General features: G+C 41.2%; 1 protein-coding gene across 12 annotated transcripts in view; it reads right to left on the bottom strand.

The window, feature by feature from the left end:
* RapGAP1 (Rap GTPase activating protein 1) overlaps positions 1-27,682 on the bottom strand; it is a 388,752-nt gene that overhangs the window by 33,504 nt on the left and 327,566 nt on the right. For 9 of the 12 annotated variants that reach the window (XM_070096729.1, XM_070096728.1, XM_070096732.1 and 6 more), the window contains 5 exons: positions 25,566-25,685; positions 22,641-22,775; positions 16,025-16,201; positions 3,036-3,274; positions 374-652 (listed from right to left, as the gene is read on the bottom strand). In XM_070096729.1, the coding sequence (XP_069952830.1) occupies positions 374-652; positions 3,036-3,274; positions 16,025-16,201; positions 22,641-22,775; positions 25,566-25,685 (950 nt within the window). The remainder of the gene's footprint in view (positions 1-373; positions 653-3,035; positions 3,275-16,024; positions 16,202-22,640; positions 22,776-25,565; positions 25,686-27,682) is intronic. The other 3 variants (XM_070096730.1, XM_070096736.1, XM_070096738.1) reach the window with 1 other exon arrangement.

Genomic DNA, 27,682 nt, shown 5'->3' with positions numbered 1-27,682 from the left:
AAGTTTCTCCTTTCACACTTAGTAATATATACAGGAGAAGGGGTTACTAGCCCCTTGCTCCTGGCATTTTAGTTGCCTCTTACAACACGCATGGCTTACGGAGGAAGAATTCTGTCCCACTTTCCCATGGAGTTACAACACAAATGTGATAGTAATTATGGACATGGTAGATTATAGTGGGAAAATGAGCATGTTATTAGATGACGGGAAATTATGTGCCTCTTAAAGTTTTTGAAGTGTTCGGGGGGTCAAGATGTAAAGTATGTAATAAGGGCTTTTAGGTAATTTTTTTGTAGAATGGTATTAGTTATGTTTTCCTTGATTATGGAAATAAAAGTCTTGACAGATGGCTAGAGACAAAGCTCTCTCTCACCTAGTATTGGGCGTGCAGGGTTCAATAGGCTGGACAACGATGTAGGCATGAAGGAAGTGTGAGGCAATCATATCAGGTGCAAATGGAGTGTTGGTCTCCTGGAACACAATAGCAACCATATCATTGCCAATGTGTCGTTTCCTTTCAAGTTGCTGTGGGTCATTCTCTTTGTAAGGCAATAACGTAGACACATGGAACATAATCTCTTTCTCTCGGAACTTCTCGTAAATGCTCTCCTCTCCTGTCTGACCAAACTGGGTATCTAGACCTCCTTTGAATCTGAAAAGAGAAAGCCTGTGGTAGTTTTGGAATTATATGAATAAGAATGGTTGGGTTTGAGAAGAAGCTGTATAGCATGGGCCAGTAGGCATACTGCAGTGCTTCCCCTATGCTTATATTATTTATGTAGAGATCCTTTATAAAAGTTTATTGTTTAAATTAAGTGTTGGGAGGTGAGTTCCTGCCCTTCATCATGACATGTCCAATAAGCAGGCAGTAGGAATGGAGGGAGAGCAGCTTTAGTTTGAGTGACTGCATGGAGTGCTACTTTTTCCTCCATTAAATATGACATAAAAATAAAGGAATGGTGTAGTAGGCCTCCTGGGCCTACTCTGAGGGGTTTAGGGAATTTTGGGGGTTTCAGCCCTTAACACTGCCCCTGAGTATCTACATTATTTATAAATGTACCAGTTATTTTTTTTCTAGGGCTAGAACCTTTCATTTCAACAGTGACCATATGGCACACTACCTGTAATGGGTCCCCATTCTGATTTCTCCCCCAACAATTCAAATATGTATCAAAGAATTAATGTGCTCCCTGAGTCTGTCAGAAAGAGAATGGCCAGTTTCTCCAAAGTACTGAAGAGGACAAGAGGGACAGGAAATAAGAGTAGATACCAAGAGCATCTATAGAGGGAGGAGAGGTATGAACTAGATTGGCACAAAGAGTGTCTGTCTGCCAAAAAGTATGTTTGATGTCTAAGAAAAGGAGAGAGTTATTTAGATTAGAAAGACTCTCTACTCCTGGGAACTCTTCTGTTCTCTGCCTTCCCTATATTTCTAATCTCAACAACTCTCTCCGTTCCTTAGGCATCAATCTTTGTGCCAATCTAGTTCATACATCTCTTCCCTCTATAGATTCTCCTGGTGTCGACTCTATTACCTGTTCCTCTTGTTTTTGTCAGTACTTTGGAGAAACTGGCCATTCTCTTTCTGAAAGATTCAAGGAGCACAAAACTAGTGTTAGGCTTGCCGACACCAACAACCCTCTTTTCTGTCATGTCAGGGATCACAGTCATCCTATTGACTGGTCTTCTGCTAAAACTGTCTAACCTACTTCTAACATTCACAGTCGTCATCTGGTTGAATCATCCCTTATACACAACTTTCCTTGTATGAATCTTACTCCTGGCTTTATCTCTGTAGATGCCTTCCTTTCCCAATACACTGTAAAATGTTCCAAACTTCAGAACACCCATGACTTAACCTGATTGTTTTTTCTCCTTCTCCCTCTTTCCTTTTTCCTCTTTCTTCTTTGGGTTTTCTTTCTTCTGCCATGAATGTTTCGTTCTTTTCCCCCTTCCCCGTGTTTTTGTGTCTACCCTTTGTGGGCCCCTAGCTCTCTTGCAGTACTCTTCTTTCTTGGTCTTTGACTGAGTTCACTATTATTACTACTACTTTGCATAAATACCACCACTACCTCTCTACTTCTTTTCCTACTACCTGTCTTGTCTCGTCCCTGTCTGCTGGCCTACATATACTGCCCCCTTCTTGAATCCTTTCTGTCGGTGTGGCTTTGTAAATGGTCCAAGTCAGACTGAAATGTTGTCATTAGCTCCTCTCTCCTATGTGCAGGTTATTTGTGTATTGTTCCAGTCACAGTATTATGCTTTTTTGCTATTTACCTTCACCAGAGATGGGTTCATTGTTTAGTAAAGCTATAATAGTGTTATATCCACATTTTGTGATGGCTCACATGCTGTCAACTATTGTTGGACTGAAAGGTTGAAACAGCCCTTAGGTACTCACAGCCCTCTAACCCAACAAGAAGAAGCCTACTCACCATCACAGCTCTTCAACCCAACGTAACAAAACACAATATAATAGTTCTTCTCTTCATATTTTAATCATTTTTCATATTTCTTCTTATGTACTCATAAGTAAAGAGGTATAATACCATTACACCTTCAATTAGCAATGGACTGATTTCTGGCAAATACATATTTTTAAAATTTCATCATTAATTAAAACATTAATACTACAGGAATTAGACAAAGAACATTATAATCCCAGCCCCATATGAAGTTATAACATGGGCTTCTAGAACAAAATGCAATTCACTTAATGAACCATTCCTCTGGTACTTAAGTCATATAATGGTGGTTCCCTTGTAGTCAGGGCCTCCACAAGAAATTTTGCATGGCAGAACAAGACTGCTTTGGGGCCCCTGGGGGCAGTTATTTTTCTAAATTAACTGAAACAAGCCGAAATTATCAAAAAAATCAAATGAATAAAAAAATAAAAAAAAAAACATTTATGGCTATGGGGCTCCTTCAGAGACTCACAGCCTGCCCCTGGACCAATGTAACGGCTGAACTTTCCTCCATCCTCACAGCCCCTGCTTGTAGAAAAATATAACTGGTGAGCACACATGAAAACTCACCCTTCATGGTCCTTGAGTTTAACTCTCTGGCCCATGAGACAGAGAAACTCCTCAAGAGCTGCAACGTGACACCTATTGCTGAAGAGCTGCTCTTCCATGGTCTGTCCGAAGCGTTGGTAGATAAGTCCAAATTTGAAATGATTCTTGAGGACATGTTCATCATAGGCCAAAATTAATTCTGGACCCTCAGGAGTCACAACGGGATAGAAGCGTTCAACTGTCAACTCTTCCTTCAGCCTCTGTGGAAATGGCGAGAGTCACTTTATGAAAATATTGTTTCATGTAATAGTAATAATCTTGACCACCAGTGCACACAACACTATACATATAAGATTGATTATGGTAATAATAGGATATATTAGAGTTATAAACAATAATATGTTAACAGTGCATGTACAGTGGTACCTCAAGTTATGAACTTAATTCGTCCCAGAAGGCTGTTCGAGTGCTGATACTGAACGAATTTGTTCCCATACGGAATAATGTAAATTAGATTAGTCTGTTTCATACCACCAAAAATACACTTACAAAAGCACTTACAAAAATACACTTACAAAAACACTTACAAAAATACACTTACACAAATGTTCGAGTTGGGAGCTGTTCGAAACTCGAGGTACCACTGTATATTTCTTACAAGGAAAAGTCTGTAATTATGTACAGGCAGGCCCCACTTTACAGCACTTTGCTAATACAGACATCTCAAATTATACCCAAAAATTTGTTTATACAGCTCCTGATTTACTATTACGGCATCCACATGCCACTCTTTAGTTATATCCTTCATGAGCTCTGCGTCTCTCTCAATTCTGTCTGCAAAATTTTCAGAGTTTCAACTGTTTTAAAGTTATTACATATTTTACATATATTCTTTTTTTTGTTACAATGACATCTAAAGGTAGTTAAAATACACTGACAAAAATACAAGAGGGAGTAGAACAACATAGATAACAACTCAGGGCTACATCTTGAATATTTCGTCCAGCTCCCTGGCACTGGGCCACGTGCCCAGAATGCTGCAGGCATTTTCCCTCTGGATCACAACATTGAGTCTCTGAAAGAGGAAGCTGGCTGCCCTGTGATTCTTGGTTTCTATGATGAGTTTCTCACCCAGCTCTTTGAGGAACTTTAGAGCACACTTGCCCCATGCTCCAAGGGTCTCCAACCCTATTGGGATGAAGTTATAGCAAGGGGAAAGGCCTTCATATTTGCGGGTCTTCTGGGTCTCCCTGTGGCTGGCAGCTCCAGCCCCTTCAGCTACAGAGTATGGCAAGTAGGTGTCTGCCAATGTGGTGGTGCAGGTCTAGTCCTAGGCAATCTGCTTACCATCCTTCCAGGGTAGCATAGTGGCTCCATCAGGTTGCTCTTGACTTCTGTCAGATCTCCACACTTGGGGTTCCCATTGGGCTGTGGCGAGGCATCTCTTTATGACATCGTTGACCTCCTCATGTCTAGCATACTTCCCTTCTGATGTGTGACACACGAGAGCATGAAGTCCGAATTGATCAGCAGTCGCCCTGCTGCAAATACACCTATGTTCAGTGAGTATGGGGGTGGCTAGGCAAAGGGCAACACCAATCCAAATGGCCTGTGGGTCGAGTCAAGTGCCCAGGGAGGAACTGGGAACAGCTAGAAGGAAATCTCCTGAGTGTGGTGCCTTCACCACTAGGAGACGAGCTTTGTCCTTTCCTGAAGCGTTGGTGAGCATTGTGTTGGCGATTTTTTCCATGATCAGTTTGTCCCAGTGAGACTGTTTGTGCTCTTTGGGAGGAGCTGGTCTACTGGAGAAGTCTGCAAGGATGTCCCACCACACAGCTGTATCAATGAACCTGGGGTCTTGAGCTCCTACCAAGTCTCTTGAGCGTTCGGGGACAATCTTCTTGACTAATCCACTGGAAATGCAGGTAAAGCTACCTGCATTTCTTGAGTGTTGGGCTGTTAAAAGAGAGTGCGCACCTCAGGAAGTAGGTGAGTCTTGGCATAGTAAGACACCTTGTGAGGAGATACAGGGCATCATGCGCATCAAGATCACTTATTCTCTCCTCCGTTCTCTTCAGGTCATTCAGTTTATTCTTGAGGATTGTGTCGATGGCCTGGTAACCCAATGGTGCTCCCAAGAGGGTGCTGTTGGATGGAGTGGTAGTAGAGATTTCCTGGTTTGTTGTGATGATTTCACACTTGGAGGGACTGAGGATGAGTCCCAAGGCTTCTCCTTGTGTCTTCACCAGTTGTAGGTCCTCTAGCAGGGACTCTTCAGTACCTGCCAGAGTGCCATCTTCCTGGTACCAGATGTTGAGCTCGCTGCATAGGCTGAAAGTTAGTTCTCTTACTGCCAAGCAGAGAAGAAGTAGAGCAAGTGGATCACCCTGCTGAACACCTTCTGATGAAGGAATTTCATGTTTGCCAAACAAAAGAATTGAGGGTTTGCTGTAGCCAGCTGAAATGAAGGGAAAAAAACTGGGGAACTGATCCCGAATGGCCGGCAGGACAACATCTCTTTTCACCATATTAAAGGCATTTTTAAAGTCAAGTCTGAGTACGGCCTTGTCTTCTGGTAGGTCCCTGATTTAGGCCCTTGCCGCATGAGCTGTGGCTTCACTGCCTTGAGCGACCCCAAAACCCAGTTTGTGTGGCTGGAGTAAACCGGCAGCTTCTAGGCAAATGTTTCTTACTGCTGCTTTATATATACAGTGGACCCCCGGTATTTGATGGCATCGGTATTCGATAAATTCAGTATTCGATGCATTATATCGCAAAAAATTTTCCTCGGTATTCGATTGAAAACCCAGTATTCGATACGATTCGTACAAGACCTGTCCACATGTGGCCTGAACTGCCCCTTGTGTGCCAGTGTTTACAAGCCAGCCAGTGTGCGCGCATCTAAGGATACATTCAGTACATTCCATATTATCCATATTATCACTGTGTTTAGTGCTTGTTTCTGCAAAATAAGTCACCATGGGCCCCAAGAAAGCTTCTAGTGCCAACCCTGTGGTAAAAAGGGTGAGAATTAGTATGGAAATTAAGAAAGATTTTGAAGGGTTTAGGGCTAACCCTGAGAAGCATATACCAGTTGTGGAATACATTGTGCCTACTTCAAAAATTAAGGAAATGTGTGCACATTGGGTTGAAGTGCAAACCTTTATGGATGAAAATCACCCTAACACAGCTATTACAGTGACAATGTTGTGGCCCATTTTACACAAATCGTAAAGGAACGGGAGGTACAGAGCTCTATGGACAGATTTGTTGTGCGACAGAGGTCCAGTGACTCTCAAGCTGGTCCTAGTGGCATTAAAAGAAGAAGGGAAGTAACCCTGGAAAAGGACTTGCTACCTCAAGTCCTAATGGAAGGGGATTCCCCTTCTAAACACTAACACCTCTCCCCTCCTTCCATCCCATCAATCATCACCAGATCTTCATTAAAGGTAAGTGTCAATTATTTTATTGTTATTGTAATTATTCTACTGCATTAAACTTAATATTTCATGTAGTAAAATTTTTTTTTTCATACTTTTGGGTGTCTTGCACGGATTAATTTGATTTTCATTATTTCTTATGAGGAAAATTGATTCGGTTTTCGATATTATCGGTATTCAATGAGCTCTCAGGAACGGATTAATATCAAATACTGGGGGTCCACTGTATGTATGTAACACCGGGCACATCTCCTGAGGCACACATCAACCAAATAATTGCTGCAGCATAAGGGCGTCTAGCAAACCTAAGAACAGCATTCTGACATCTCAATAAGAAATCGTTCAAAAACCTGTACACTCTGTATATCAGGCCTATATTGGAGTATGCAGCACCAGTTTGGAACCCACACCTAGCCAAGCATGTAAGGAAATTAGAGAAAGTGCAAAGGTTTGCAACAAGATTAATCCCAGAACTAAGGGGCATGTCCTATGAGAAGAGGCTAAGGGAAATCGACCTGATGACACTGGAGGACAGGAGATGGGGGAATATGATAACGACATACAAAATACTGAGAGGAATAGACAAGGTGGACAGAGACAGGATTTCCAGAGATGGGACACAGCAACAAGGGGTCACAGTTGGAAGTTGAAGACTCAAATGAACCACAGGGATGTCAGGAAGTATTTCTTCAGTCACAGAATTGTCAGGAAGTGGAATAGTCTGGGAAGTGATGTAGTGGAGGCCAGGATCTATATTCAGAGTGGGTAGAGTGACTGAGTAGCGGCCAGTGAAGAAGTGGGACCAGGAGCTGAGACTCGACCCCTGCAACTACAACTAGGTGAGTATACAAACACACACACATAATATATATATATATATATATATATATATATATATATATATATATATATATATATATATATCTTTCTTCTTTCAACGTACCAGCCGTATCCCACTGAGGTGGGGTGGCCCAAAAGAAAAAACTGAAGTTTCTCCTTTCAAATTTAGTAATATATATATATATATATATATATATATATATATATATATATATATATATATATATATATTTTTTTTTTTTTTTTTTTTTTTTTTTTATTATCACACCGGCCGATTCCCACCAAGGCAGGGTGGCCCGAAAAAGAAAAACTTTCACCATCATTCACTCCATCACTGTCTTGCCAGAAGGGTGCTTTACACTACAGTTTTTAAACTGCAACATTAACACCCCTCCTTCAGAGTGCAGGCACTGTACTTCCCATCTCCAGGACTCAAGTCCGGCCTGCCGGTTTCCCTGAATCCCTTCATAAATGTTACTTTGCTCACACTCCAACAGCACGTCAAGTATTAAAAACCATTTGTCTCCATTCACTCCTATCAAACACGCTCACGCATGCCTGCTGGAAGTCCAAGCCCCTCGCACACAAAACCTCCTTTACCCCCTCCCTCCAACCCTTCCTAGGCCGACCCCTACCCCGCCTTCCTTCCACTACAGACTGATACACTCTTGAAGTCATTCTGTTTCGCTCCATTCTCTCTACATGTCCGAACCACCTCAACAACCCTTCCTCAGCCCTCTGGACAACAGTTTTGGTAATCCCGCACCTCCTCCTAACTTCCAAACTACGAATTCTCTGCATTATATTCACACCACACATTGCCCTCAGACATGACATCTCCACTGCCTCCAGCCTTCTCCTCGCTGCAACATTCATCACCCACGCTTCACACCCATATAAGAGCGTTGGTAAAACTATACTCTCATACATTCCCCTCTTTGCCTCCAAGGACAAAGTTCTTTGTCTCCACAGACTCCTAAGTGCACCACTCACTCTTTTTCCCTCATCAATTCTATGATTCACCTCATCTTTCATAGACCCATCCGCTGACACGTCCACTCCCAAATACAGTGGACCCCCGCATAGCGAACTTAATCCGTGCAAGAGGGCTGGTCGTTATGCGAAATGTTCGCTATGCGAATTAATTTTCCCCATAAGAAATAATGGAAATAAAATTAATCCGTGCAAGACACCCAAAAGTATGAAAAAAAAAATTTTTTACCACAAAAAAATGTTAATTTTAGTACACACAAACTGAAAAAGGCATGCACAATTACATGACACTTACTTTTATTGAAGATCTGGTGATGATTGATGGGATGGGAGGAGGGGAGAGAGAGTGTTAGTGTTTAGAAGGGGAATCCCCTTCCATTAACACTTGAGGAGGCAAGTCCTTTTCCGGGGTTACTTCCCTTCTTCTTTTAATGCCACTAGGACCAGCTTCAGAGTCACTGGACTTCTTTCTGTCCATAGAGCTCTGTACCTCCCGTTCCTTTACGATTTGTCTAAAATGGGCCATAACATTGTCATTGAAATAGTCACCAGCACGCCTTGCAACAGCTGTGTCAGGGTGATTTTCATCCATAAAGGTTTGCAGTTCAACCCACTGTGCACACATTTCCTTAATTTTTGAAGTAGGCACAATGGATTCCACAACTGGCATAGGCTTCTCAGGGTTAGCCCCAAACCCTTCAAAATCTTTCTTAATTTCCATACTAATTCTCACCCTTTTTACCACAGGGTTGGCACTAGAAGCTTTCTTGGGGCCCATGGTCACTTATTTTCAACAAACAGAACCGAAAACACTGTAATAATACGAAATATTCCGAGTGTATGCTTGAATGTTACCGCGGAGGCTAGCTGGTAAACAATGGGACGGGCGGCACATGTGAGGCTGGCTGAGGGCCCACATTGGACGCGTCTCGGACGAAGTTCGCTGAGCGGGTTTTTGTCTACTATGCGGGGCAAAATTTTAGCGATCAAAGCGTTCGCTATGCGGAATGTTCGCTATGCAAGGCATTCGCTATGCGGGGGTCCACTGTATCTGAATACGTTCACCTCCTCCATACTCTCTCCCTCCAATCTGATATTCAATCTTTCATCACCTAATCTTTTTGTTATCCTCATAACCTTACTCTTTCCTGTATTCACCTTTAATTTTCTTCTTTTGCACACCCTACCAAATTCATCCACCAATCTCTGCAACTTCTCTTCAGAATCTCCCAAGAGCACAGTGTCATCAGCAAAGAGCAGCTGTGACAACTCCCACTTTGTGTGTGATTCTTTATCTTTTAACTCCACGCCTCTTGCCAAGACCCTCGCATTTACTTCTCTTACAACCCCATCTATAAATATATTAAACAACCACGGTGACATCACACATCCTTGTCTAAGGCCTACTTTTACTGGGAAAAAATTTCCCTCTTTCCTACATACTCTAACTTGAGCCTCACTATCCTCGTAAAAACTCTTCACTGCTTTCAGTAACCTACCTCCTACACCATACACTTGCAACATCTGCCACATTGCCCCCCTATCCACCCTGTCATACGCCTTTTCCAAATCCATAAATGCCACAAAGACCTCTTTAGCCTTATCTAAATACTGTTCACTTATATGTTTCACTGTAAACACCTGGTCCACACACCCCCTACCTTTCCTAAAGCCTCCTTGTTCATCTGCTATCCTATTCTCCGTCTTACTCTTTCAATTATAACTCTACCATACACTTTACCAGGTACACTCAACAGACTTATCCCCCTATAATTTTTGCACTCTCTTTTATCCCCTTTGCCTTTATACAAAGGAACTATGCATGCTCTCTGCCAATCCCTAGGTACCTTACCCTCTTCCATACATTTATTAAATAATTGCACCAACCACTCCAAAACTATATCCCCACCTGCTTTTAACATTTCTATCTTTATCCCATCAATCCCGGCTGCCTTACCCCCTTTCATATATATACATGTATATCTTTCTTTCTTTCAACACACCGGCCGTATCCCACCGAGGCGGGGTGGCCCAAAAGGAAAAACGAAAGTTTCTCCTTTTACATTTAGTAATATGTACAGGAGAAGAGGTTACTAGCCCCTTGCTCCCGGCATTTTAGTTGCCTCCTACTACACGCATGGCTTACGGAGGAAGAATTCTGTTCCACTTCCCCATGGAGGTAAGAGAAAATAAACAACAAGAACAAGAACTAGTAAGAAAATATTAGAAAACCCAGAGGGGTGTGTATATATATGCTTGTACATGTATGTGTAGTGTGACCTAAGTGTGAGTAGAAGTAGCAAGACATACCTCATATACCTCAATGCACCACTCGCCTTTTTCCCTCATCAATTCTATGATTAACCTCATCCTTCATAAATCCATCCGCCAACACGTCAACTCCCAAGTATCTGAAAACATTCACTTCTTCCATACTCCTCCTCCCCAATTTGATATCCAATTTTTCTTTATCTAAATCATTTGATACCCTCATCACCTTAATCTTTTCTATGTTCACTTTCAACTTTCTACCTTTACACACATTCCCAAACTCATCCACTAACCTTTGAAATTTTTCTTTAGAATCTTCCATAAGCACAGTATCATCAGCAAAAAGTAACTGTGTCAATTCCCATTTTGAATTTGATTCCACATAATTTAATCCCACCCCTCTCCTGAACACCCTACCATTTACTTCTTTTACAACCCCATCTATAAATATATTAAACAACCATGGTGACATTACACATCCCTGTCTAAGACCTACTTTTACCGGGAAGTAGTCTCCCTCTCTTCTACACACCCTAACCTGAGCCTCACTATCCTCATAAAAACTCTTTACAGCATTTAGTAACTTACCACCTATTCCATATACTTGCAACATCTGCCACATTGCTCCTCTATCCACTCTATCATATGCCTTTTCTAAATCCATAAATGCAATAAAAACTTCCCTACCTTTATCTAAATACTGCTCACATATATGCTTCAATGTAAACACTTGATCTACACATCCCCTACCCACTCTGAAACCTCCTTGCTCATCCGCAATCCTACATTCTGTCTTGCCTCTAATTCTTTCAATTATAACCCTACCGTACACTTTTCCTGGTATACTCAGTAAACTTATTCCTCTATAATTTTTACAATCTCTTTTGTCCCCTTTCCCTTTATATAAAGGGACTATACATGCTCTATGCCAATCCCTAGGTACCTTCCCCTCTTTCATACATTTATTAAACAAAAGTACCAACCACTCCAACACTATATCCCCCCCCTGCTTTTAACATTTCTGTCATGATCCCATCAGTTCCAGCTGCTTTACCCCCTTTCATTCTACGTAATGCCTCACGTACCTCCCCCACACTGACATTCTGCTCTTCTTCACTCCTAAAAGATGGTATACCTCCCTGACCAGTGCATGAAATTACCGCCTCCCTTTCTTCCTTAACATTTAAGAGTTCCTCAAAATATTCTCGCCATCTACCTAATACCTCCATCTTCCCATCTACTAACTCCCCTACTCTGTTTTTAAATGACAAATCCATACGTTCCCTAGGCTTTCTTAACTTGTTTAACTCACTCCAAAAATTTTTATTTTCATTAAAATTTCTTGACAGTGCCTCTCCCACTCTATCATCTGCTCTCCTTTTGCACTCTCTCACCACTCTCTTCACCTTTCTTTTACTCTCCATATACTCTGCTCTTCTTATAACAGTTCTGCTTTGTAAAAACCTCTCATAAGCTACCTTTTTCTCTTTTATCACACCCTTTACTTCATCATTCCACTAATCACTCCTCTTTCGTCCAGCCCCCACCCTCCTATAACCACAAACTTCTGCCCCACATTCTAATACTGCATTTTTAAAACTATTCCAACCCTCTTCAACCGCCCCACTACTCATCTTTGCACTAGCCCACCTTTCTGCCAATAGTCGCTTATATCTCACCCGAACTTCCTCCTCCCTTAGTTTATACACTTTCACCTCCCTCTTACTTGTTGTTGCCACCTTCCTCTTTTCCCATCTACCTCTTACTCTAACTGTAGCTACAACTAAATAATGATCCGATATATCAGTTGCCCCTCTATAAACATGTACATACATCCTGGAGCCTACCCATCAACCTTTTATCCACCAATACATAATCTAACAAACTACTTTCATTACGTGTTAGATCATACCTTGTATATTTATTTATCCTCTTTTTCATAAAATATGTATTACTTATTACCAAATCTCTTTCTACATATAGCTCAATTAAAGGGTCCCCATTTACATTTACCGCTGGCACCCCAAATTTACCTACTACTCCCTCCATAACATTTTTACCAACTTTAGCATTGAAATCCCCAACCAACATTACTCTCACACTTCATTCAAAACTCCCCACGCATTCACTCAACATTTCCCAAAATCTCTCTCCTCTACACTTCTCTCTCCTCCAGGTGCATACACGCTTACTATAACCCACTTTTCACATCCAATCTTTATTTTATTCCACATAATCCTTGAATTAATACATTGATATTCCCTCTTTTCCTGCCATAGCTTATCCTTCAACATTATTGCTACTCCTTCTTTAGCTCTAACTCTATTTGAAACCCCTGACCTAATCCCATTTATTCCTCTCCATTGAAACTCTCCAACCCCCTTCAGCTTTGTTTCACTTAAAGCCAGGACATCCAGCTTCTTCTCATTCATAACATCCACAATCATCTCTTTCTTATCATTGGCACAACATCCACGCACATTCAGACTTCCCACTTTGACAATTTTCTTCTTCTTATTCTTTTTAGTAATCTTTACAAGAAAAGGGGTTACTAGCCCATTGTTCCCTTTTATAACACGCATGGCTTACGGAGGAAAGATTCTTATTCCACTTCCCCATGGATATAAAAGGAAAAGTAACAAGACCAAGAACTATTAAGATAAAATCAAAGAAAACTCAGATGAGTGTGTGTAAATAAACGTGTACATGCATGTGTAGTGTGACCTAAGTGTAAGTAGAAGTAGCAAGACATACCTGTAATCTTGCATATTTATGAGACAGACAAAAGACACCAGCAATCCTACCATCATGTAAAACAATTACAGGCTTTCGTTTTACACTCACTTGGCAGGACGGTAGTACCTCCCTGGGTGGTTGCTGTCTACCAACCTACTACCATATATATATATATATATATATATATATATATATATATATATATATTAGGAGTCTGTGGAGACAAAGAACTTTGTCCTTGGAGGCAAAGAGGGGAATGTAGGAGAGTATAGTTTTACCAACGCTCTTATATGGGTGTGAAGCGTGGGTGATGAATGTTGCAGCGAGGAGAAGGCTGGAGGCAGTGGAGATGTCATGTCTGAGGGCAATGTGTGGTGTGAATATAATGCAGAGAATTCGTAGTTTGGAAGTTAGGAGGAGGTGCGGGATTACCAAAACTGTTGTCCAGAGGGCTGAGGAAGGGTTGTTGAGGTGGTTCGGACATGTAGAGAGAATGGAGCGAAACAGAATGACTTCAAGAGTGTATCAGTCTGTAGTGGAAGGAAGGCGGGGTAGGGGTCGGCCTAGGAAGGGTTGGAGGGAGGGGGTAAAGGAGGTTTTGTGTGCGAGGGGCTTGGACTTCCAGCAGGCATGCGTGAGCGTGTTTGATAGGAGTGAATGGAGACAAATGGTTTTTAATACTTGACGTGCTGTTGGAGTGTGAGCAAAGTAACATTTATGAAGGGATTCAGGGAAACCGGCAGGCCGGACTTGAGTCCTGGAGATGGGAAGTACAGTGCCTGCACTCTGAAGGAGGGGTGTTAATGTTGCAGTTTAAAAACTGTAGTGTAAAGCACCCTTCTGGCAAGACAGTGATGGAGTGAATGATGGTGAAAGTTTTTCTTTTTCGGGCCACCCTGCCTTGGTGGGAATCGGCCGGTGTGATAATAAAAAAAAAAAAAAAATAAAAAAATATATATATATATACATATATATATATATATATATATATATGCAAAACAACCACTCTGAAAGAATAGAGAAATTCCAAGCGCTTTCGTGACTACTCACATTATCAAGGAACTATGAAAGTGAAGCATCCAAGGAAGCTATATAATGGGTCGGCCAGCACCTCACTATCAGATCCCACAACGGTTAAACACGTGACGCGCGGCGAGCCAACTTGGATAGGTCCTTTGCAAAACTCACCCCCAAGCTATTTATTTGTCCAGTGTATTATTAAATTCTACCCAAATTCTATTAATGGGTAGAATTTAATAATACACTGGACAAATAAATAGCTTGGGGGTGAGTTTTGCAAAGGACCTATCCAAGTTGGCTCGCCGCGCGTCACGTGTTTAACCGTTGTGGGATCTGATAGTGAGGTGCTGGCCGACCCCTTATATAGCTTCCTTGGATGCTTCACTTTCATAGTTCCTTGATAATGTGAGTAGTCACGAAAGCGCTTGGAATTTCTCTATTCTTTCAGAGTGGTTGTTTTGCATATTTTGAAATCACCTGTTCACTGTGATCGTATTGCATATATATATATATATATATATATATATATATATATATATATATATATATATATATATATATATATATATATATATATCCTCCGTAATATATAGATATATCCTCCGTAAGCCATGCGTGTTGTAAGAGGTGACTAAAATGCCGGGAGCAAGGGGCTAGTAACCCCTTCTCCTGTATATATTACTAAATGTAAAAGGAGAAACTTTCGTTTTTCCTTTTGGGCCACTCCGCCTCGGTGGGATATGGCTGGTGTGTTGAAAGAAAGAAAGATATATATATTTTAGGTAGTAGGTTGGTAGACAGCAACTGCCCAGGGAGGTACTATCGTCCTGCCAAGTGAGTGTAAAACGAAAGCCTGTAATCGTTTTACATGATGGTAGGATTCCTGGTGTCCTTTTTTCTGTCTCATAAACATGCAGGATTTCAGGTACATCTTGCTAGTTCTACTTACACTTAGGTCACACTACACATACATGTACAAGCATATATATACACACCCCTTTTAGTTTTCTTCTATTTTCTTTCTAGTTCTTGTTCTTGTTAATTTCCTCTTACCTCCATGGGGAAGTGGAACAGAATTCTACGTCTGTAAGCCATGCGTGTTGTAAGAGACAACTAAAATGCCGGGAGCAAGGGGCTAGTAACCCCTTCTGTATAAATTACTCAATTTGAAAAGAGAAACTTTTGTTTTTCTTTTTGGGCCACCCTGCCTTGGTGGGATACGGCCGGTTTGTTGAAAGAAAGAAAGATATATATAGTATATATATACATGTATATATATATATATATATATATATATATATATATATATATATATATATATATATATATATATATATATATATATATTTATTTATTTATTAATTTTAAAGGATGTTTCAGTCACTATTTATAAATTGGAAAGAGAGAAATAAACTTTTCAAATCAATGTGAACTCATTACAAGTGCCAAATACACTTCAGACAGATGTGCTCATGACATAAAACAGATGTGGAAAGCTTTTGCACCTCTTTCCACTTTGGCTGGTGACTGAAATATCATATAATATCTGATATTCTCTGGGTTTTATTTCACAAACTTCTGGCTCAGTAACAGCTTCAGCCTCACCCTGTACCCTGTAAGTACTTAACCTCAATTTGAAGTGCTTCCGAGCAGGCCAGTTTCTTCCCCCTGTTGGTATAGTTTAAATCAGAACTGAGTGTTGGGACTTACCTTGACCATCTTGGCAGGGGTGGGGTAGTCGCCCAGGTTAATTATGGTGGCATGGTGGGTGCCTGACTTGAGCCGCAGAAGGACACGAAAGTTTTCTTGAGAACTGATTACCTCTCTCTTGTAAGTGACCACCACAGGCCCATGGACTTCGTCCTCGCCGAAGAACGTCCAGTGTTCCTGTTGCAAAAGTAACACGTGAGTACTGTATTTTTACTCAATTATGCTGTTCCTAGTACAAGCAAAAACCATTGGCAAACACAATGACTTGAAAATTGATTGAAAACCCTGACAGAGACCACTGGTAGATACTGCAGGCAGAAACCATGGGTAGAAACCATTGGAAGAGACTATATGTACAAAATTAACAGAGACCATAAAGCAATGCTCATAAATACAGTCTTAGCATAATAAAAAGTTCAATAAAAGAACGGTGGCCTGGTGGCTAAAGCTCTCGTTTCACACGCTGAGGTCCTGGTTCGATTCACGGTGAGGGTTGAAACATTGTGCGTGTTTCCTTACACTGGTTGTCTATGTTCACCCATCAGTAAAAAAAAGGGTACCTGGGAGCTAGTCAACTGGTGTGGGCTGCATCCTGGGACAAAAACTGACCTAATTTGCCCAAAATGCTCTGCATAACAAAGGGCTTTCTATATAGTAGTATGTCATAGATGTCAGCTATGGTCTGTATACCTTGTATATGTACTTGTAGTAAATAAAGATATTATATTATTATTATTATTATTATTAATTACTGTCTGTCAGAGTCATCAGCATGGAAATGTTAACCACAGATTTGTGTCATTATCTGTGGACGATACCAAAGTAGAATGAAAGGTGTTTATGTGGAAGATCAGTATATATTACAAGAGAGATGTTAGAAAAGACTTCCACTTTGTTGACAACGAATAATTCGATAAGAACACGGAGTACAAAACACAACAGACCTTATATATACCAAAGCCTACAGAAACCTGGTTACATAACCACAGCAGACAACAGTAGACCAGCAGACCATATCAGATCACAGTAAAGACCACATTAGACTACAGTAGACTGTAGTAGACCACAGTAGATATAACAGTAACTACAGCAGACCATAGCAGACCACAGTAGAGACAGCAGTAGACCACAGTAGAGATAACAGAAACCACAGCAGACCATATTAGACCATAGACGACAGTAGAGACAACAGTAAACCGCAGCAGTGAGAACAGCAGACCACAAAAGAGACCACAGAAGACAACAGTAGAGGCCACAGTAGACCACAGTAGAGATCACGGCAGACCACAGGAGATATTACAGAAGGCCACAGTAGAGATTACAGCAGACCAGAGATTCTAGTAGCGACCACAGTAACCACAATAGAGACCACAACAGAGACCTCAGTAGACCGCAGGAGATATCGCAGTAGACCACAGTAAAGATCACAGTAGACAACAGTAGAGATCACAGTAGAATACAGTAGAGATCACTGTAGATCACTGGATATATCACAGAAGACCACAGTATAGATCATAACAGAGACCACAGGAGATGTTACAGTAGAGTTCACAGTATAAGAACACAGTAATGAGGAGGTGCCAGCGTATGTTCTCACGCCAGCTTTACAATGCCCTCAGGCACAGTTTAGCATTTCCTGTCACCATGCAAGACTTCCCACCCTCAACCTCCAGCATAAGGCTCACCTACCATTATACAGATGACCCATCATGATGTTTCGTTAACTTACAAAAAAGGTTCATTCACAAATTAATTAACTAAACTGAACTAAGTCAGTCATCAGACGGGAGCCCAATTTTCCCTCTCTAGCCTTTCCTCACTCCCACCTTTGTCTGTATATCAAGACAAAAACAGATGTGTCTCACTGGCTGATACGCAGGGTTGACCTAATGCTGGGAACATCCCGGAGGCCATCCCCATCTAGGCCATAGGAAGATAGGGAGGGACAGGTTAGATGTGCCAGTTAAATATTTTATTATTAAACAAAACAATGCAATATTGCTGTACACTAACAGCCTCTTTTAAGGCAAGCAAAACTGTAGACCTGGAGAATGTATAGAGAACATTCCCTACATGTATAAACTATGTTAACCACCTAAATTACTGAGAACATTTGAAGTTCCTCAACCTGTACTTCTTTGAACATAGACGTTCAAAGGTTAATCATGATTTACACCTGGAAAATTCTGTAGAGACTGATCCCAAATCTGCACACAATAATCACTCCCTACGAAAACAAGAGGCTTGTCAGACAATGTAAAATAGCTCCAAATGAAAAGCAGGATATATTGAGTACAGTAAGAGATAGCACAGCAAGTATAATGCTGTCTTCAAGAGGGAACCTGATAAGTTACTTAAGTCAGTTTCTGACCGTTGTGGTCTGTACATTAGACAGCATGTGGCCAGCAGCAACAGACTGGTTGATCAGCCCTTGATCCAGCAGGCCGTCTAGTCTGGGATCGGACCACCAGGGGTGCTGACCCCGGAAAACATCCTTCAAGTACCTCCGCCATATTCCATCATACAGGATGGCTTTTATACATCAGCTAAGGAAATCTGCCAGTGATGAGGATATCATCTAGCATTCCAATATGAATGTCAAAAATCAGTGGTAGTTGAAAGGCAGAGCCAGGAGCTATGAATCCCTGGCCTGGATGCCAGAAATCAGTAACAGTTGAAAGTAAAAGCCAGGAGCTATGAATCGACCTCTGCAAATACAACTACCTAAGTACACGGAAAAATCCTTACTGGAGGGTTAAATATTCTGAGAACAGAAAGGGAAAACAGGGGAAGAGTGGCAATAATGATCAAGAATCATATGAGTTTGGAAGATTTGATGAATCTAAAATTAAAGGAATTCAAAAACTACACAATAAGAACAGTTAAGAACGGGAGATCCCAAAAGCAACTGTAGCAGTCATATAGCATTCCCTTCCCCCATTCCCCTGTACCACCCACTTAATAACAGGAAGTTGAGGACAGAGTGCACAGGACTAAAGCAAAACTGTGCAAGAAAGGTATACAATACCGACAAGATGAAAGTTAAGACATGTGCAACATCTGGTTATCTTTATTGTAGATGTTTCGCCATCCAGTGGCTTTATCAATACAGATTCTAGGACATAACTAGAAGACAGTAGAAGTATATACAAAAGATGAGGTAATCAGTCCCTCAGCCTTGGAGTTGGTGTTGATAGCACCGTGGTAAAGCAAAACTGTTTATCATGAGACTAATTACAGGAAGGAATTAAAATACTGAAGTTTGCATACAACCCTTGCACACAAGGGTTGTATGCAAACGAGAAATGTTGGAAGTAAAGTTAATTTAGTCAGTAATGATAAACTTAACGTATCAATATATCGAAAAAGACAAATTAGAGGCGGTGATGAGGCTGTGAATGCAATGTTGATGAGTAAGATGTGTAACCCCCAAGGTATCTGTAATGAGAGATAGTTTTCCCAATCTAATATAGACACCTGAGAACTGAGTCTTTTATAAAGGAGCTAGTGGAAGGACTGGAGCGATGCAGCAGTTGTGTGATTATATACAAGTTGAGCCCACTAGTGGAAGTAGGTCGTCCCCATAAAGTCAGAGCTTCAGTGATAGATGACAACTTTTGTCGTCTCTCACTCATATCCGACTCATCTCAACAACACTGTTATGCGTGGGTGACTCACTCTTAATACTGAGATGTTTGGAAACAGAGCCTCAATATCCAACTAAAAATCATGAAAGAATTCCCGGACTGATATCAAGAACTGCAAGAAGCCCCTATCATGTGCTTTTAACATCTTATGGAGAGGGAGCATGGACACAGGAGTCGTCCCACAGCTGCTAAAACAACAGACATAGCCCCACTCCACAAAGGAAGCAGTAAAGCAATACCAAAGAACTACAAACCGATAGCACTAACGTCCCATATCATAAAAAATCTTTGAAAGGGTTCTAAGAAGCAAGATCGCTACCCATCTAGATACCCATCAGTTACACAACCCAGGTCAACATAGGTTTAGAGCAGGTCGCTCCTGTCTGCCCCAACTACTGGACCACTATGACAAGGTCCTGGATGAAGTAGAAGACAAACAAAATGTAGATGTAGTATACAGTCTTTGCAAAAGCCTTTGACAAGTGTGACCACGGTGTAATAGTGCACAAAATGCGCGATAGAGAAATAACAGGAAAAGTTGGTAGATGGATCTATAATTTCCTAACAAATAGAACACAAAGAGTAGTAGTAAATAAAGTCTGAGGCGGCTTCTATAGTCCTTGTGGCTTGGCGCTTCTTTTTTATTATAATAATAATGAGGCGGCTACGGTGAAGAGCTCTGCTCCACAAGGCACAGTACTTGCTCCCATCCTGTTCCTCATCCTCATATCTGACATAGACAGGGATGTAAGCCACAGCACTGTCTTTCTTTGCAGATGACACCCGAGTTTGCATGACAGTGTCCTCCATTGAAAACACTGCAAGACTCCAGGTGGACATCAACCAAATCTTTAAATGGGCCGCAGAAAACAATATGAACTTCAATGATGAGAAATTTCAATTACTTCGATATGGAAAACGTGAGGAAATTAAAACTACATCGGAGTATAAGACAAATTCCAACCACACAATAGAGCGAAAAACTAACGTAAAAAAACTGGGAGTGATCATGTCAGAGGATCTCACCTTCAAAGACCATAACATTGTTTCAATCGCATCTGCTAGAAAAATGATGGGATGGATAATGAGAACCTTCAAAACTAGGGAGGCCAAGCCCATGATGACACTCTTCAAATATTTTGAGGTAAATAATGAGTGTACTGTGTGTGTATTTTACTTTTTATTGTTTTTGATGCCTAGTTCTATTGTTAACTTAATATATATTATTGTAAACTTGTTATCTGGCATTTATATGCATTTATAAGTGGAAAAAAATGGCATTCTGCTTTCCGGCGATGTCTGCTTTGCGACAGTAGCCTGGAACCTAACTTGCCGTATAAGTGGGGCCCTACTGTACTTACCTTAAAATATTTTAGTCCTTAGCTTATAGTGAGTGGTTAATATATTGTAGGAAGTCTGAATAAATGAAGAATGGGTATAACTGAAAACCACTGTATTAGTGAAACTCCATAAAGTGAAGCACTTTAAAGCGGGGCCTTTATAAATGGAGTTTGGTTAAAGTCTGGAAGCGGTGAATGAATACTTTTTGAATCCGCTAAGCCATTAATACCTTCCTATATATGAACGATAATCAATTCCAATATAATTCATTCTCTGGAACTTTTCCTTGATAGCTCCAACAGAACACAGGCTTATATAACGCAAGACACAAAAGCCTCTTTGACATCACCTGTATCCAACTCAACCTATGCAAAAACGCAATGCACGTACAAGGTTCTACTAAGATTTGCCTGAAGTATCTAAAGACCCCCCTATCTGCCAATCATTTCAAAGCAATCATTAAACAATACCTCATCTTATCTTACTTGAGACAGCTTTCATCCAATTCTCTCCCTATTCTTCTTACAGTCTTCCTTCAACTCTCATACATAATTGGTAACATATTTTGTCCCACTGTATTTCTATTGTAACTAAGTAACTTACTGTGTCTTCATCATCTTATTCAATCACTCCACAAAACTGAAGATCCTAGCAAAAGTTAGAAAAAAGAATAATTTCTTAACATGGATGTTTGGGTTAATAGGCTTTGTTAGCACCTTTGATAATGTACATACAGTAGGACCCCGGTATCCACAGGGGATACATTCCAAGACCTACTGTGGATACCTGAAACAGTGAATAATAACAAACCCTATATATAGGTCATCTTTCGTTTACATACATACCTATGATAAAGTTTAATTGATAAATTATGCAAAATAAGTCTAGAATTAGCACTTTATCACCAATGGAAAGCATTTCACAGCTTCTCATAGGCTTAGAAGACCTGCTTTGGGGCCAATATTAAGCAAAAATTATTTTTGGGCCATAGTAAACAGCGGATAACTGAAACCACGGATATGAGGCTTCTACTGCATTTTTCAATATGACACAAGATGCATATATAATATGGTCTTAGTTGAAGATTGAGACACTTATGCAGCATATGGGAATCTTTATTCAGGAAACGTTTCGCCACACAGTGGCTTCATCAGTCCAATACAAAGAGAAAGGCGTAAGGAGAGGAGGAGTATGAGGTAATCAGTCCCTCAGCCTGGAGTCGATGTGTTCAGTCCATCACATTCTACAAGATTGATGGACTGAACACATCGACTCCAGGCTAAGGGACTGATTACCTCATACTCCTCTCCTTACGCCTTTCTCTTTGTATTGGACTGATGAAGCCACTGTGTGGCGAAACGTTTCCTGAATAAAGATTCCCATATGCTGCATAAGTGTCTCAATCTTCAACTTGTCGGTTTTTCAAACCATTCACCACAATGGTCTTAGTTGCAACATAAGTGACACTGGTATTTGTTCCATAAAGAGTGATGAAGAAAGTATTAAAGTGATAAATAGACCACCTTAACAGGATTCATATCAAAAGCAACAATATGGATTCAGAAATGTAAAAAAAAATCCTGATAGGCTAGGTATGAAAGGTCTAGTGAGAAAGACAATGTACTTACGTTACCAAGGAAGTAGCGACGATAGTAGGTGGCTGTCTCATCCGTCTCGAACTTGTTCGAGTTGTTAGTGAGGTAGTGATGGTCAGCATCCATAGCATGTTCATCCCAGTAGGTGCCGCTAGATGGCAGCACCACCTGTACACACAAAAAAAACTCAAATTGGTCTCTTAAGCAGAATATAAGAGTTACATCTCTCTCTATAACTCTACCTGTGATTCACACTCAAACTTACAAGTGAGACTACTTATTGTATAATTACCTGCAGTATACCTTCAGAGGGATCGGGGGTCAACGCCCCCAAGGCCCGGTCCACGGCCCGGTCTGTGACCAGGCCTCATGGTGGATCAGGGCTTGATCAACCAAGCTGTTACTGTTGGCCACACACAACCCAACGTATGAACTACAGCCCGGTTGGTCAGGTACTGACTTTAGGTGCCTGTCCAGCACCTGCTTGAAGACAGCCAGGGGTCTACTGGTAATCGTAAGGTGGACTGTTGGTAATCATAAGGTGGAGTGCTCAACTGCTGGGAGGCAGTTGAAAAGTCTTGGGCTCCTGACGCTTATTGTGTTGTCTCTTATCATGCTAGTGATGCCCCTGCTTTTCATTGGAGGGATGCTGCATCATCTACCAAGTCTTTTGCAAGTCTGGTACTAATCCCTCTAGGATCTTCCAAGTGTATATAATCATGTATCTCTCCCGCCTGCGTTCTAGGGAGTACAGGTTGAGGAACTGCAAGTGTTCCCAGTAACTGAGGTGTTTTTAGCAGTTATGAGCACCGTGAAGGTTCTCTGTACATTTTCTAGGTCAGCAATTTCACCTGCCTTGAAAGGTGCTGTTATTGCGCAGCAATGTTCCAGCCTAGATAAAGAAAGCGAACTGAAGAGTGTCGTCATGGGCTTAGCATAGCTAGTTTTGAAGGTTCTCATTATTCATCCTGTCATTTTTCTAGCAGATGCGACTGACACAATGTTATGGTCCTTGAAAGTGAGATCCTCTGACATTATCACTCCCAGGTCTTTTGCGTTAGTTTTTCACTCTATTGTGTGGTTGGAATTTGTTTTATACTCTAATAAAGTTTTAATTTCCTCATGTTTTCCATATCGGAGAAATTGAAATTTTTCATCACTGAACTTCATATTGTTTTCTGAGACCCATTTAAAGATTTGGTTGATGTCCGCCTGGAGTCTTGCAGTGTCTTCAATGGAGGACACTGTTATGCAAATTCGGGTGTCATCAGTGCTGTGGCTTACATCCCTGTCTATGTCAGATATGAGGGTGAGGAACAGGATGGGAGCGAGTACTGTACCTTGTGGAACAGAGCTTTTCACAGTAGCTGCTTCACACTTTACTCTCTTTACTACTACATTTTGTGCTCTGTTAGGAAATTATAAATCTATCTACCAACTTTTCCTGTTATTACTTTATCACACATTTTGTGAGCTATTACACCATGGTCAAACTTGTCAAAGGCTTTTGCAAAGTCTGTGTATACAACATCTGCATTTTGTTTGTCCAGGACCTTGTCATAGTGGTCCAGTAGTTGGGACAGGCAGGAGATACCTGCTCTTAACCCATGTTGCCCTGGGTTGTTTAACTGATGGGTATCTAGATGAGTGACGATCTTGCTTCTCAGAACCCTTTCCAAGATTTTTATGATATGGGATGTTAGTGTTATTGGTCTGTAGTTCTTTGCTATTGCTTTACTGTTCCATGTGGAAATAAATCTTTGACTGACTCCTCTATCACTTCCGCATATCACTCTTTACCTCCACCATGCCTGCCACCTATCCCTCTCTAGCCATGTTCAGTGCTCTTATTTCCTTACTGCAGCTTTCCCTCCCTGCCTCTCTCCTTGGTCTGTATTAAGCACGTCTGGGGTACCCAACCACACAACTTCCTGCTTCCCTCTTCCTCTTACATCCTATTCTCACGCTCTCCTTCTGACCTAACTCCCACCTTTATCACGTACGTGTACTCACCAGCTGAGGTTGCAGGGGTCGAGTCTGAGCTCCTGGCCCCGCACACACACACACACACACACACACACACACACACACACGTGTGTGTGTGTGTATGGATGTGTATATAATATATATATATATATATATATATATATATATATATATATATATATATATATATATATATATATATATTAACTGAAGGCATTATTTACAGATTTAATTTCTGTTTTGTCTTTCGCAAGACATTCTCTCTCTCTCTCTCTCTCTCTCTCTCTCTCTCTCTCTCTCTCTCTCTCTCTCTCTCTCTCTCTCTCTCTCTCTCTCTCTCTCTCTCTCTCTCTCTCACGGCTCACTCAGGACTTCCTATATTCCCTCAAGATAGAACAATCAACAAGTGACTCTCTCAATGGCAGGGAAATCATCGGTAATATTTTATTGAGACTCGTATAGTGTGCACACAAGTGCACACTAGTCTCACAAACTATTACTATTTACCATTAATGCTACTACTCTTACTACATAATTTACTACTACAGCTGCTAATAATAATAATAATAATTATTATTATAATAAATTACTTCTACCAATACTTTTAATAAGTTACTTTATTACCAATAAAAGTAATTATAATAGAGGTAAGCACATAAGAGTAGCATCCAACTGTAGCACCCGAGGGTAGCTTGAAATAGGTCACCTGATGGTAGCACCTGGGGTAACTCACCTGGGGTAGTTCACCTGAGAGTAACTCACTAGAGGGTAGCTCACCTGAGGGTAGTTCACCTGAGAGTAACTCACTAGAGGGTAGCTCACCTGAGGGTAGTTCACATGAGGGTAACTCACCTAAGGGTAGCTCACCTGAGGGTAGTTCACCTGAGGTTAACTCACCTGAGGGTAACTCAACTGAGGGTGACTCAACTGAGGGTAACTCAACTGAGGGTAATTCACCTGAAGGTAACTCACCTGAGGATAGGGTCCCGGCTGAGCGAGGACCTCCTCCAAGCGTATCCTGGATGAGGTTCTGGATGGAGCTTCATCCTTGTCAGGCGGAGGCTTTCCTGGCCCCTCACGCATGCCCTGCTGCTGCAACACACACACAGACAAGAGTTAACTTTAACATAACCACAACCAACATAATTATTGTTAGTTTGGTGGGACGAGCATTACCACTGGTGAGTGGAGAGTAAGTGTGGCAGTGAAAATGACTGAGAATGGGTGAGAGTGAGAGAGAGAGGCTCTCACCCTACAAGTGAAGATGATTGATATCTCATCTCAAAGGCAGCAGACTCTCTGATGCTTGAGATGAAACTCTGGCCGGAGAAGATGGAGTACAAAGTGTTTACATCATGTAAAGTCCAGCCTTTTACAGTAGTCAGACCATTACGATATGGCCTTGGATGCGCTGAAGACAAGCTAAATGTTATGTACACTGATTTTGCAAAAGCCATCGGCAAGAGTGATCATGGTGCGATAGCGCACAAAATGCGTACAAAAATAAAAAAGAATCTAGAGAGTAGTGGTAATCAGAGTGAAGTCAGAGGTTGCCACAGTGAAAAGCTCTGTCTCTCAAGACACAGTACTCACCCCACTTCTGTTTCTCATTCTTATACCCGACACAAAGACAAAACTGATAGTCCTGTAATATCCTATGCTGATTAAACCAGAATCTCAATAAAAGTGGCATTCATAAAGACAGTGAATTTTCATGAGGGTTATATTAAGTTTTCCAGTGGGCAGCAGACATCATGTTCAATGAGGACAAGTCTCAGTTACTCCGCTCTAGAAGAATGAAGGAAATAGACAAAATAAGTACAGAACAAAGTGAAATCATTCAACATCATTACCTAGAAGTAATGATGTCAAGACAAGATATGCTGAGCCAATGATGATACTCTTCAAGTCACTTGTTCTCTCCAGGCTGGAATACTTCTGTATACTAATAGCTTCCTTCAAGGCAAATGAGACTGACAAGTTAGAAAACGTACAGAGGACACTCAGTGCCAGTATACACTCAAACATCTACTGGGAACACCTGAAATTCCCTCAACTGTATTCCTTGGAACAGGCAAGAAAGGTATATCATGATTTACACCTGAAAAATCTTGCAGGAACTGGTCCAAAACCTGCACACTAGGATCACTCTTTGTGAAAGTGAGACTTGGTAGACGGCGTAAAGTACCATCAATAAAAAGGAGGGGAGTAACGAGTACACTAAGAGAGAAATCGTCGAGTGTCAGAGGTCCCCGTCTCAACACCCTCCGTGCGCAAGGGAAATTACCAACAAACCTATGGCTGTCTTCAAGAGGGAACTAGACAAGTTCCTCAAATTAGTGCCTGGCCAGCAGAGGTATGGTTGGCAATATAAACACAAATGCAGTATAATGTGATCCTTTATTGACTACGTTTCGCACTATAATTGAACAAATATTTTCTAAACTCCACTATCCTCGTCACTTCATCAGAGACTGCAGACGGCGAGCATTAAACATCTTCAACACACCCAGAGAAGACACTGCCGAGAAGAGATACATAGTCCTTCCCACCAACTCCATTGCCAAACATGTTTCCAACATTTTTGCCAAAACATCATTCCAAGTATCTACCTCCACAACCACGACCATCAAGGACATCACCAGTAGTAGACAGGACAAGCCTCCATCCTCTGCAGGGGTATACATAATCCCTTGTAATGACTGCAACAAGTTATACGTGGGCGAAACATCAAGGGACCTCCAAACACGTATTTCAGAACACCAATACGCAAGCAGGTCTGACGACACAAGGAATGCCTGCGTACAACACCGTAATTCACACAACCACTTGATAAACTACAGAAACTCAAGACTTATCGCCACAGAAGACAACACTCAATACCGAAGAATCCTGGAATCGTCACTCATTTCTATATCCGACAACTTCAACCAGAATAGTGGCTTCTATAACATAGCTGAACCACTTGCCAAGAAACTTCTTCATCGCTATCCCACATAAGAACACTGTAGAAGGTCTGCTCACAAACTTATCCAATCTCCTTTCCAAGCTACCCAAGTTTTTAGACTCTATAACGCCACTCGGTACAT

The sequence above is a fragment of the Cherax quadricarinatus genome, chromosome 54, assembly GCF_038502225.1.
Source record: "Cherax quadricarinatus isolate ZL_2023a chromosome 54, ASM3850222v1, whole genome shotgun sequence".
NCBI classification, from domain to species: Eukaryota; Metazoa; Arthropoda; class Malacostraca; order Decapoda; family Parastacidae; genus Cherax; species Cherax quadricarinatus.
This window is presented reverse-complemented; position numbering and strand designations above follow the sequence as displayed.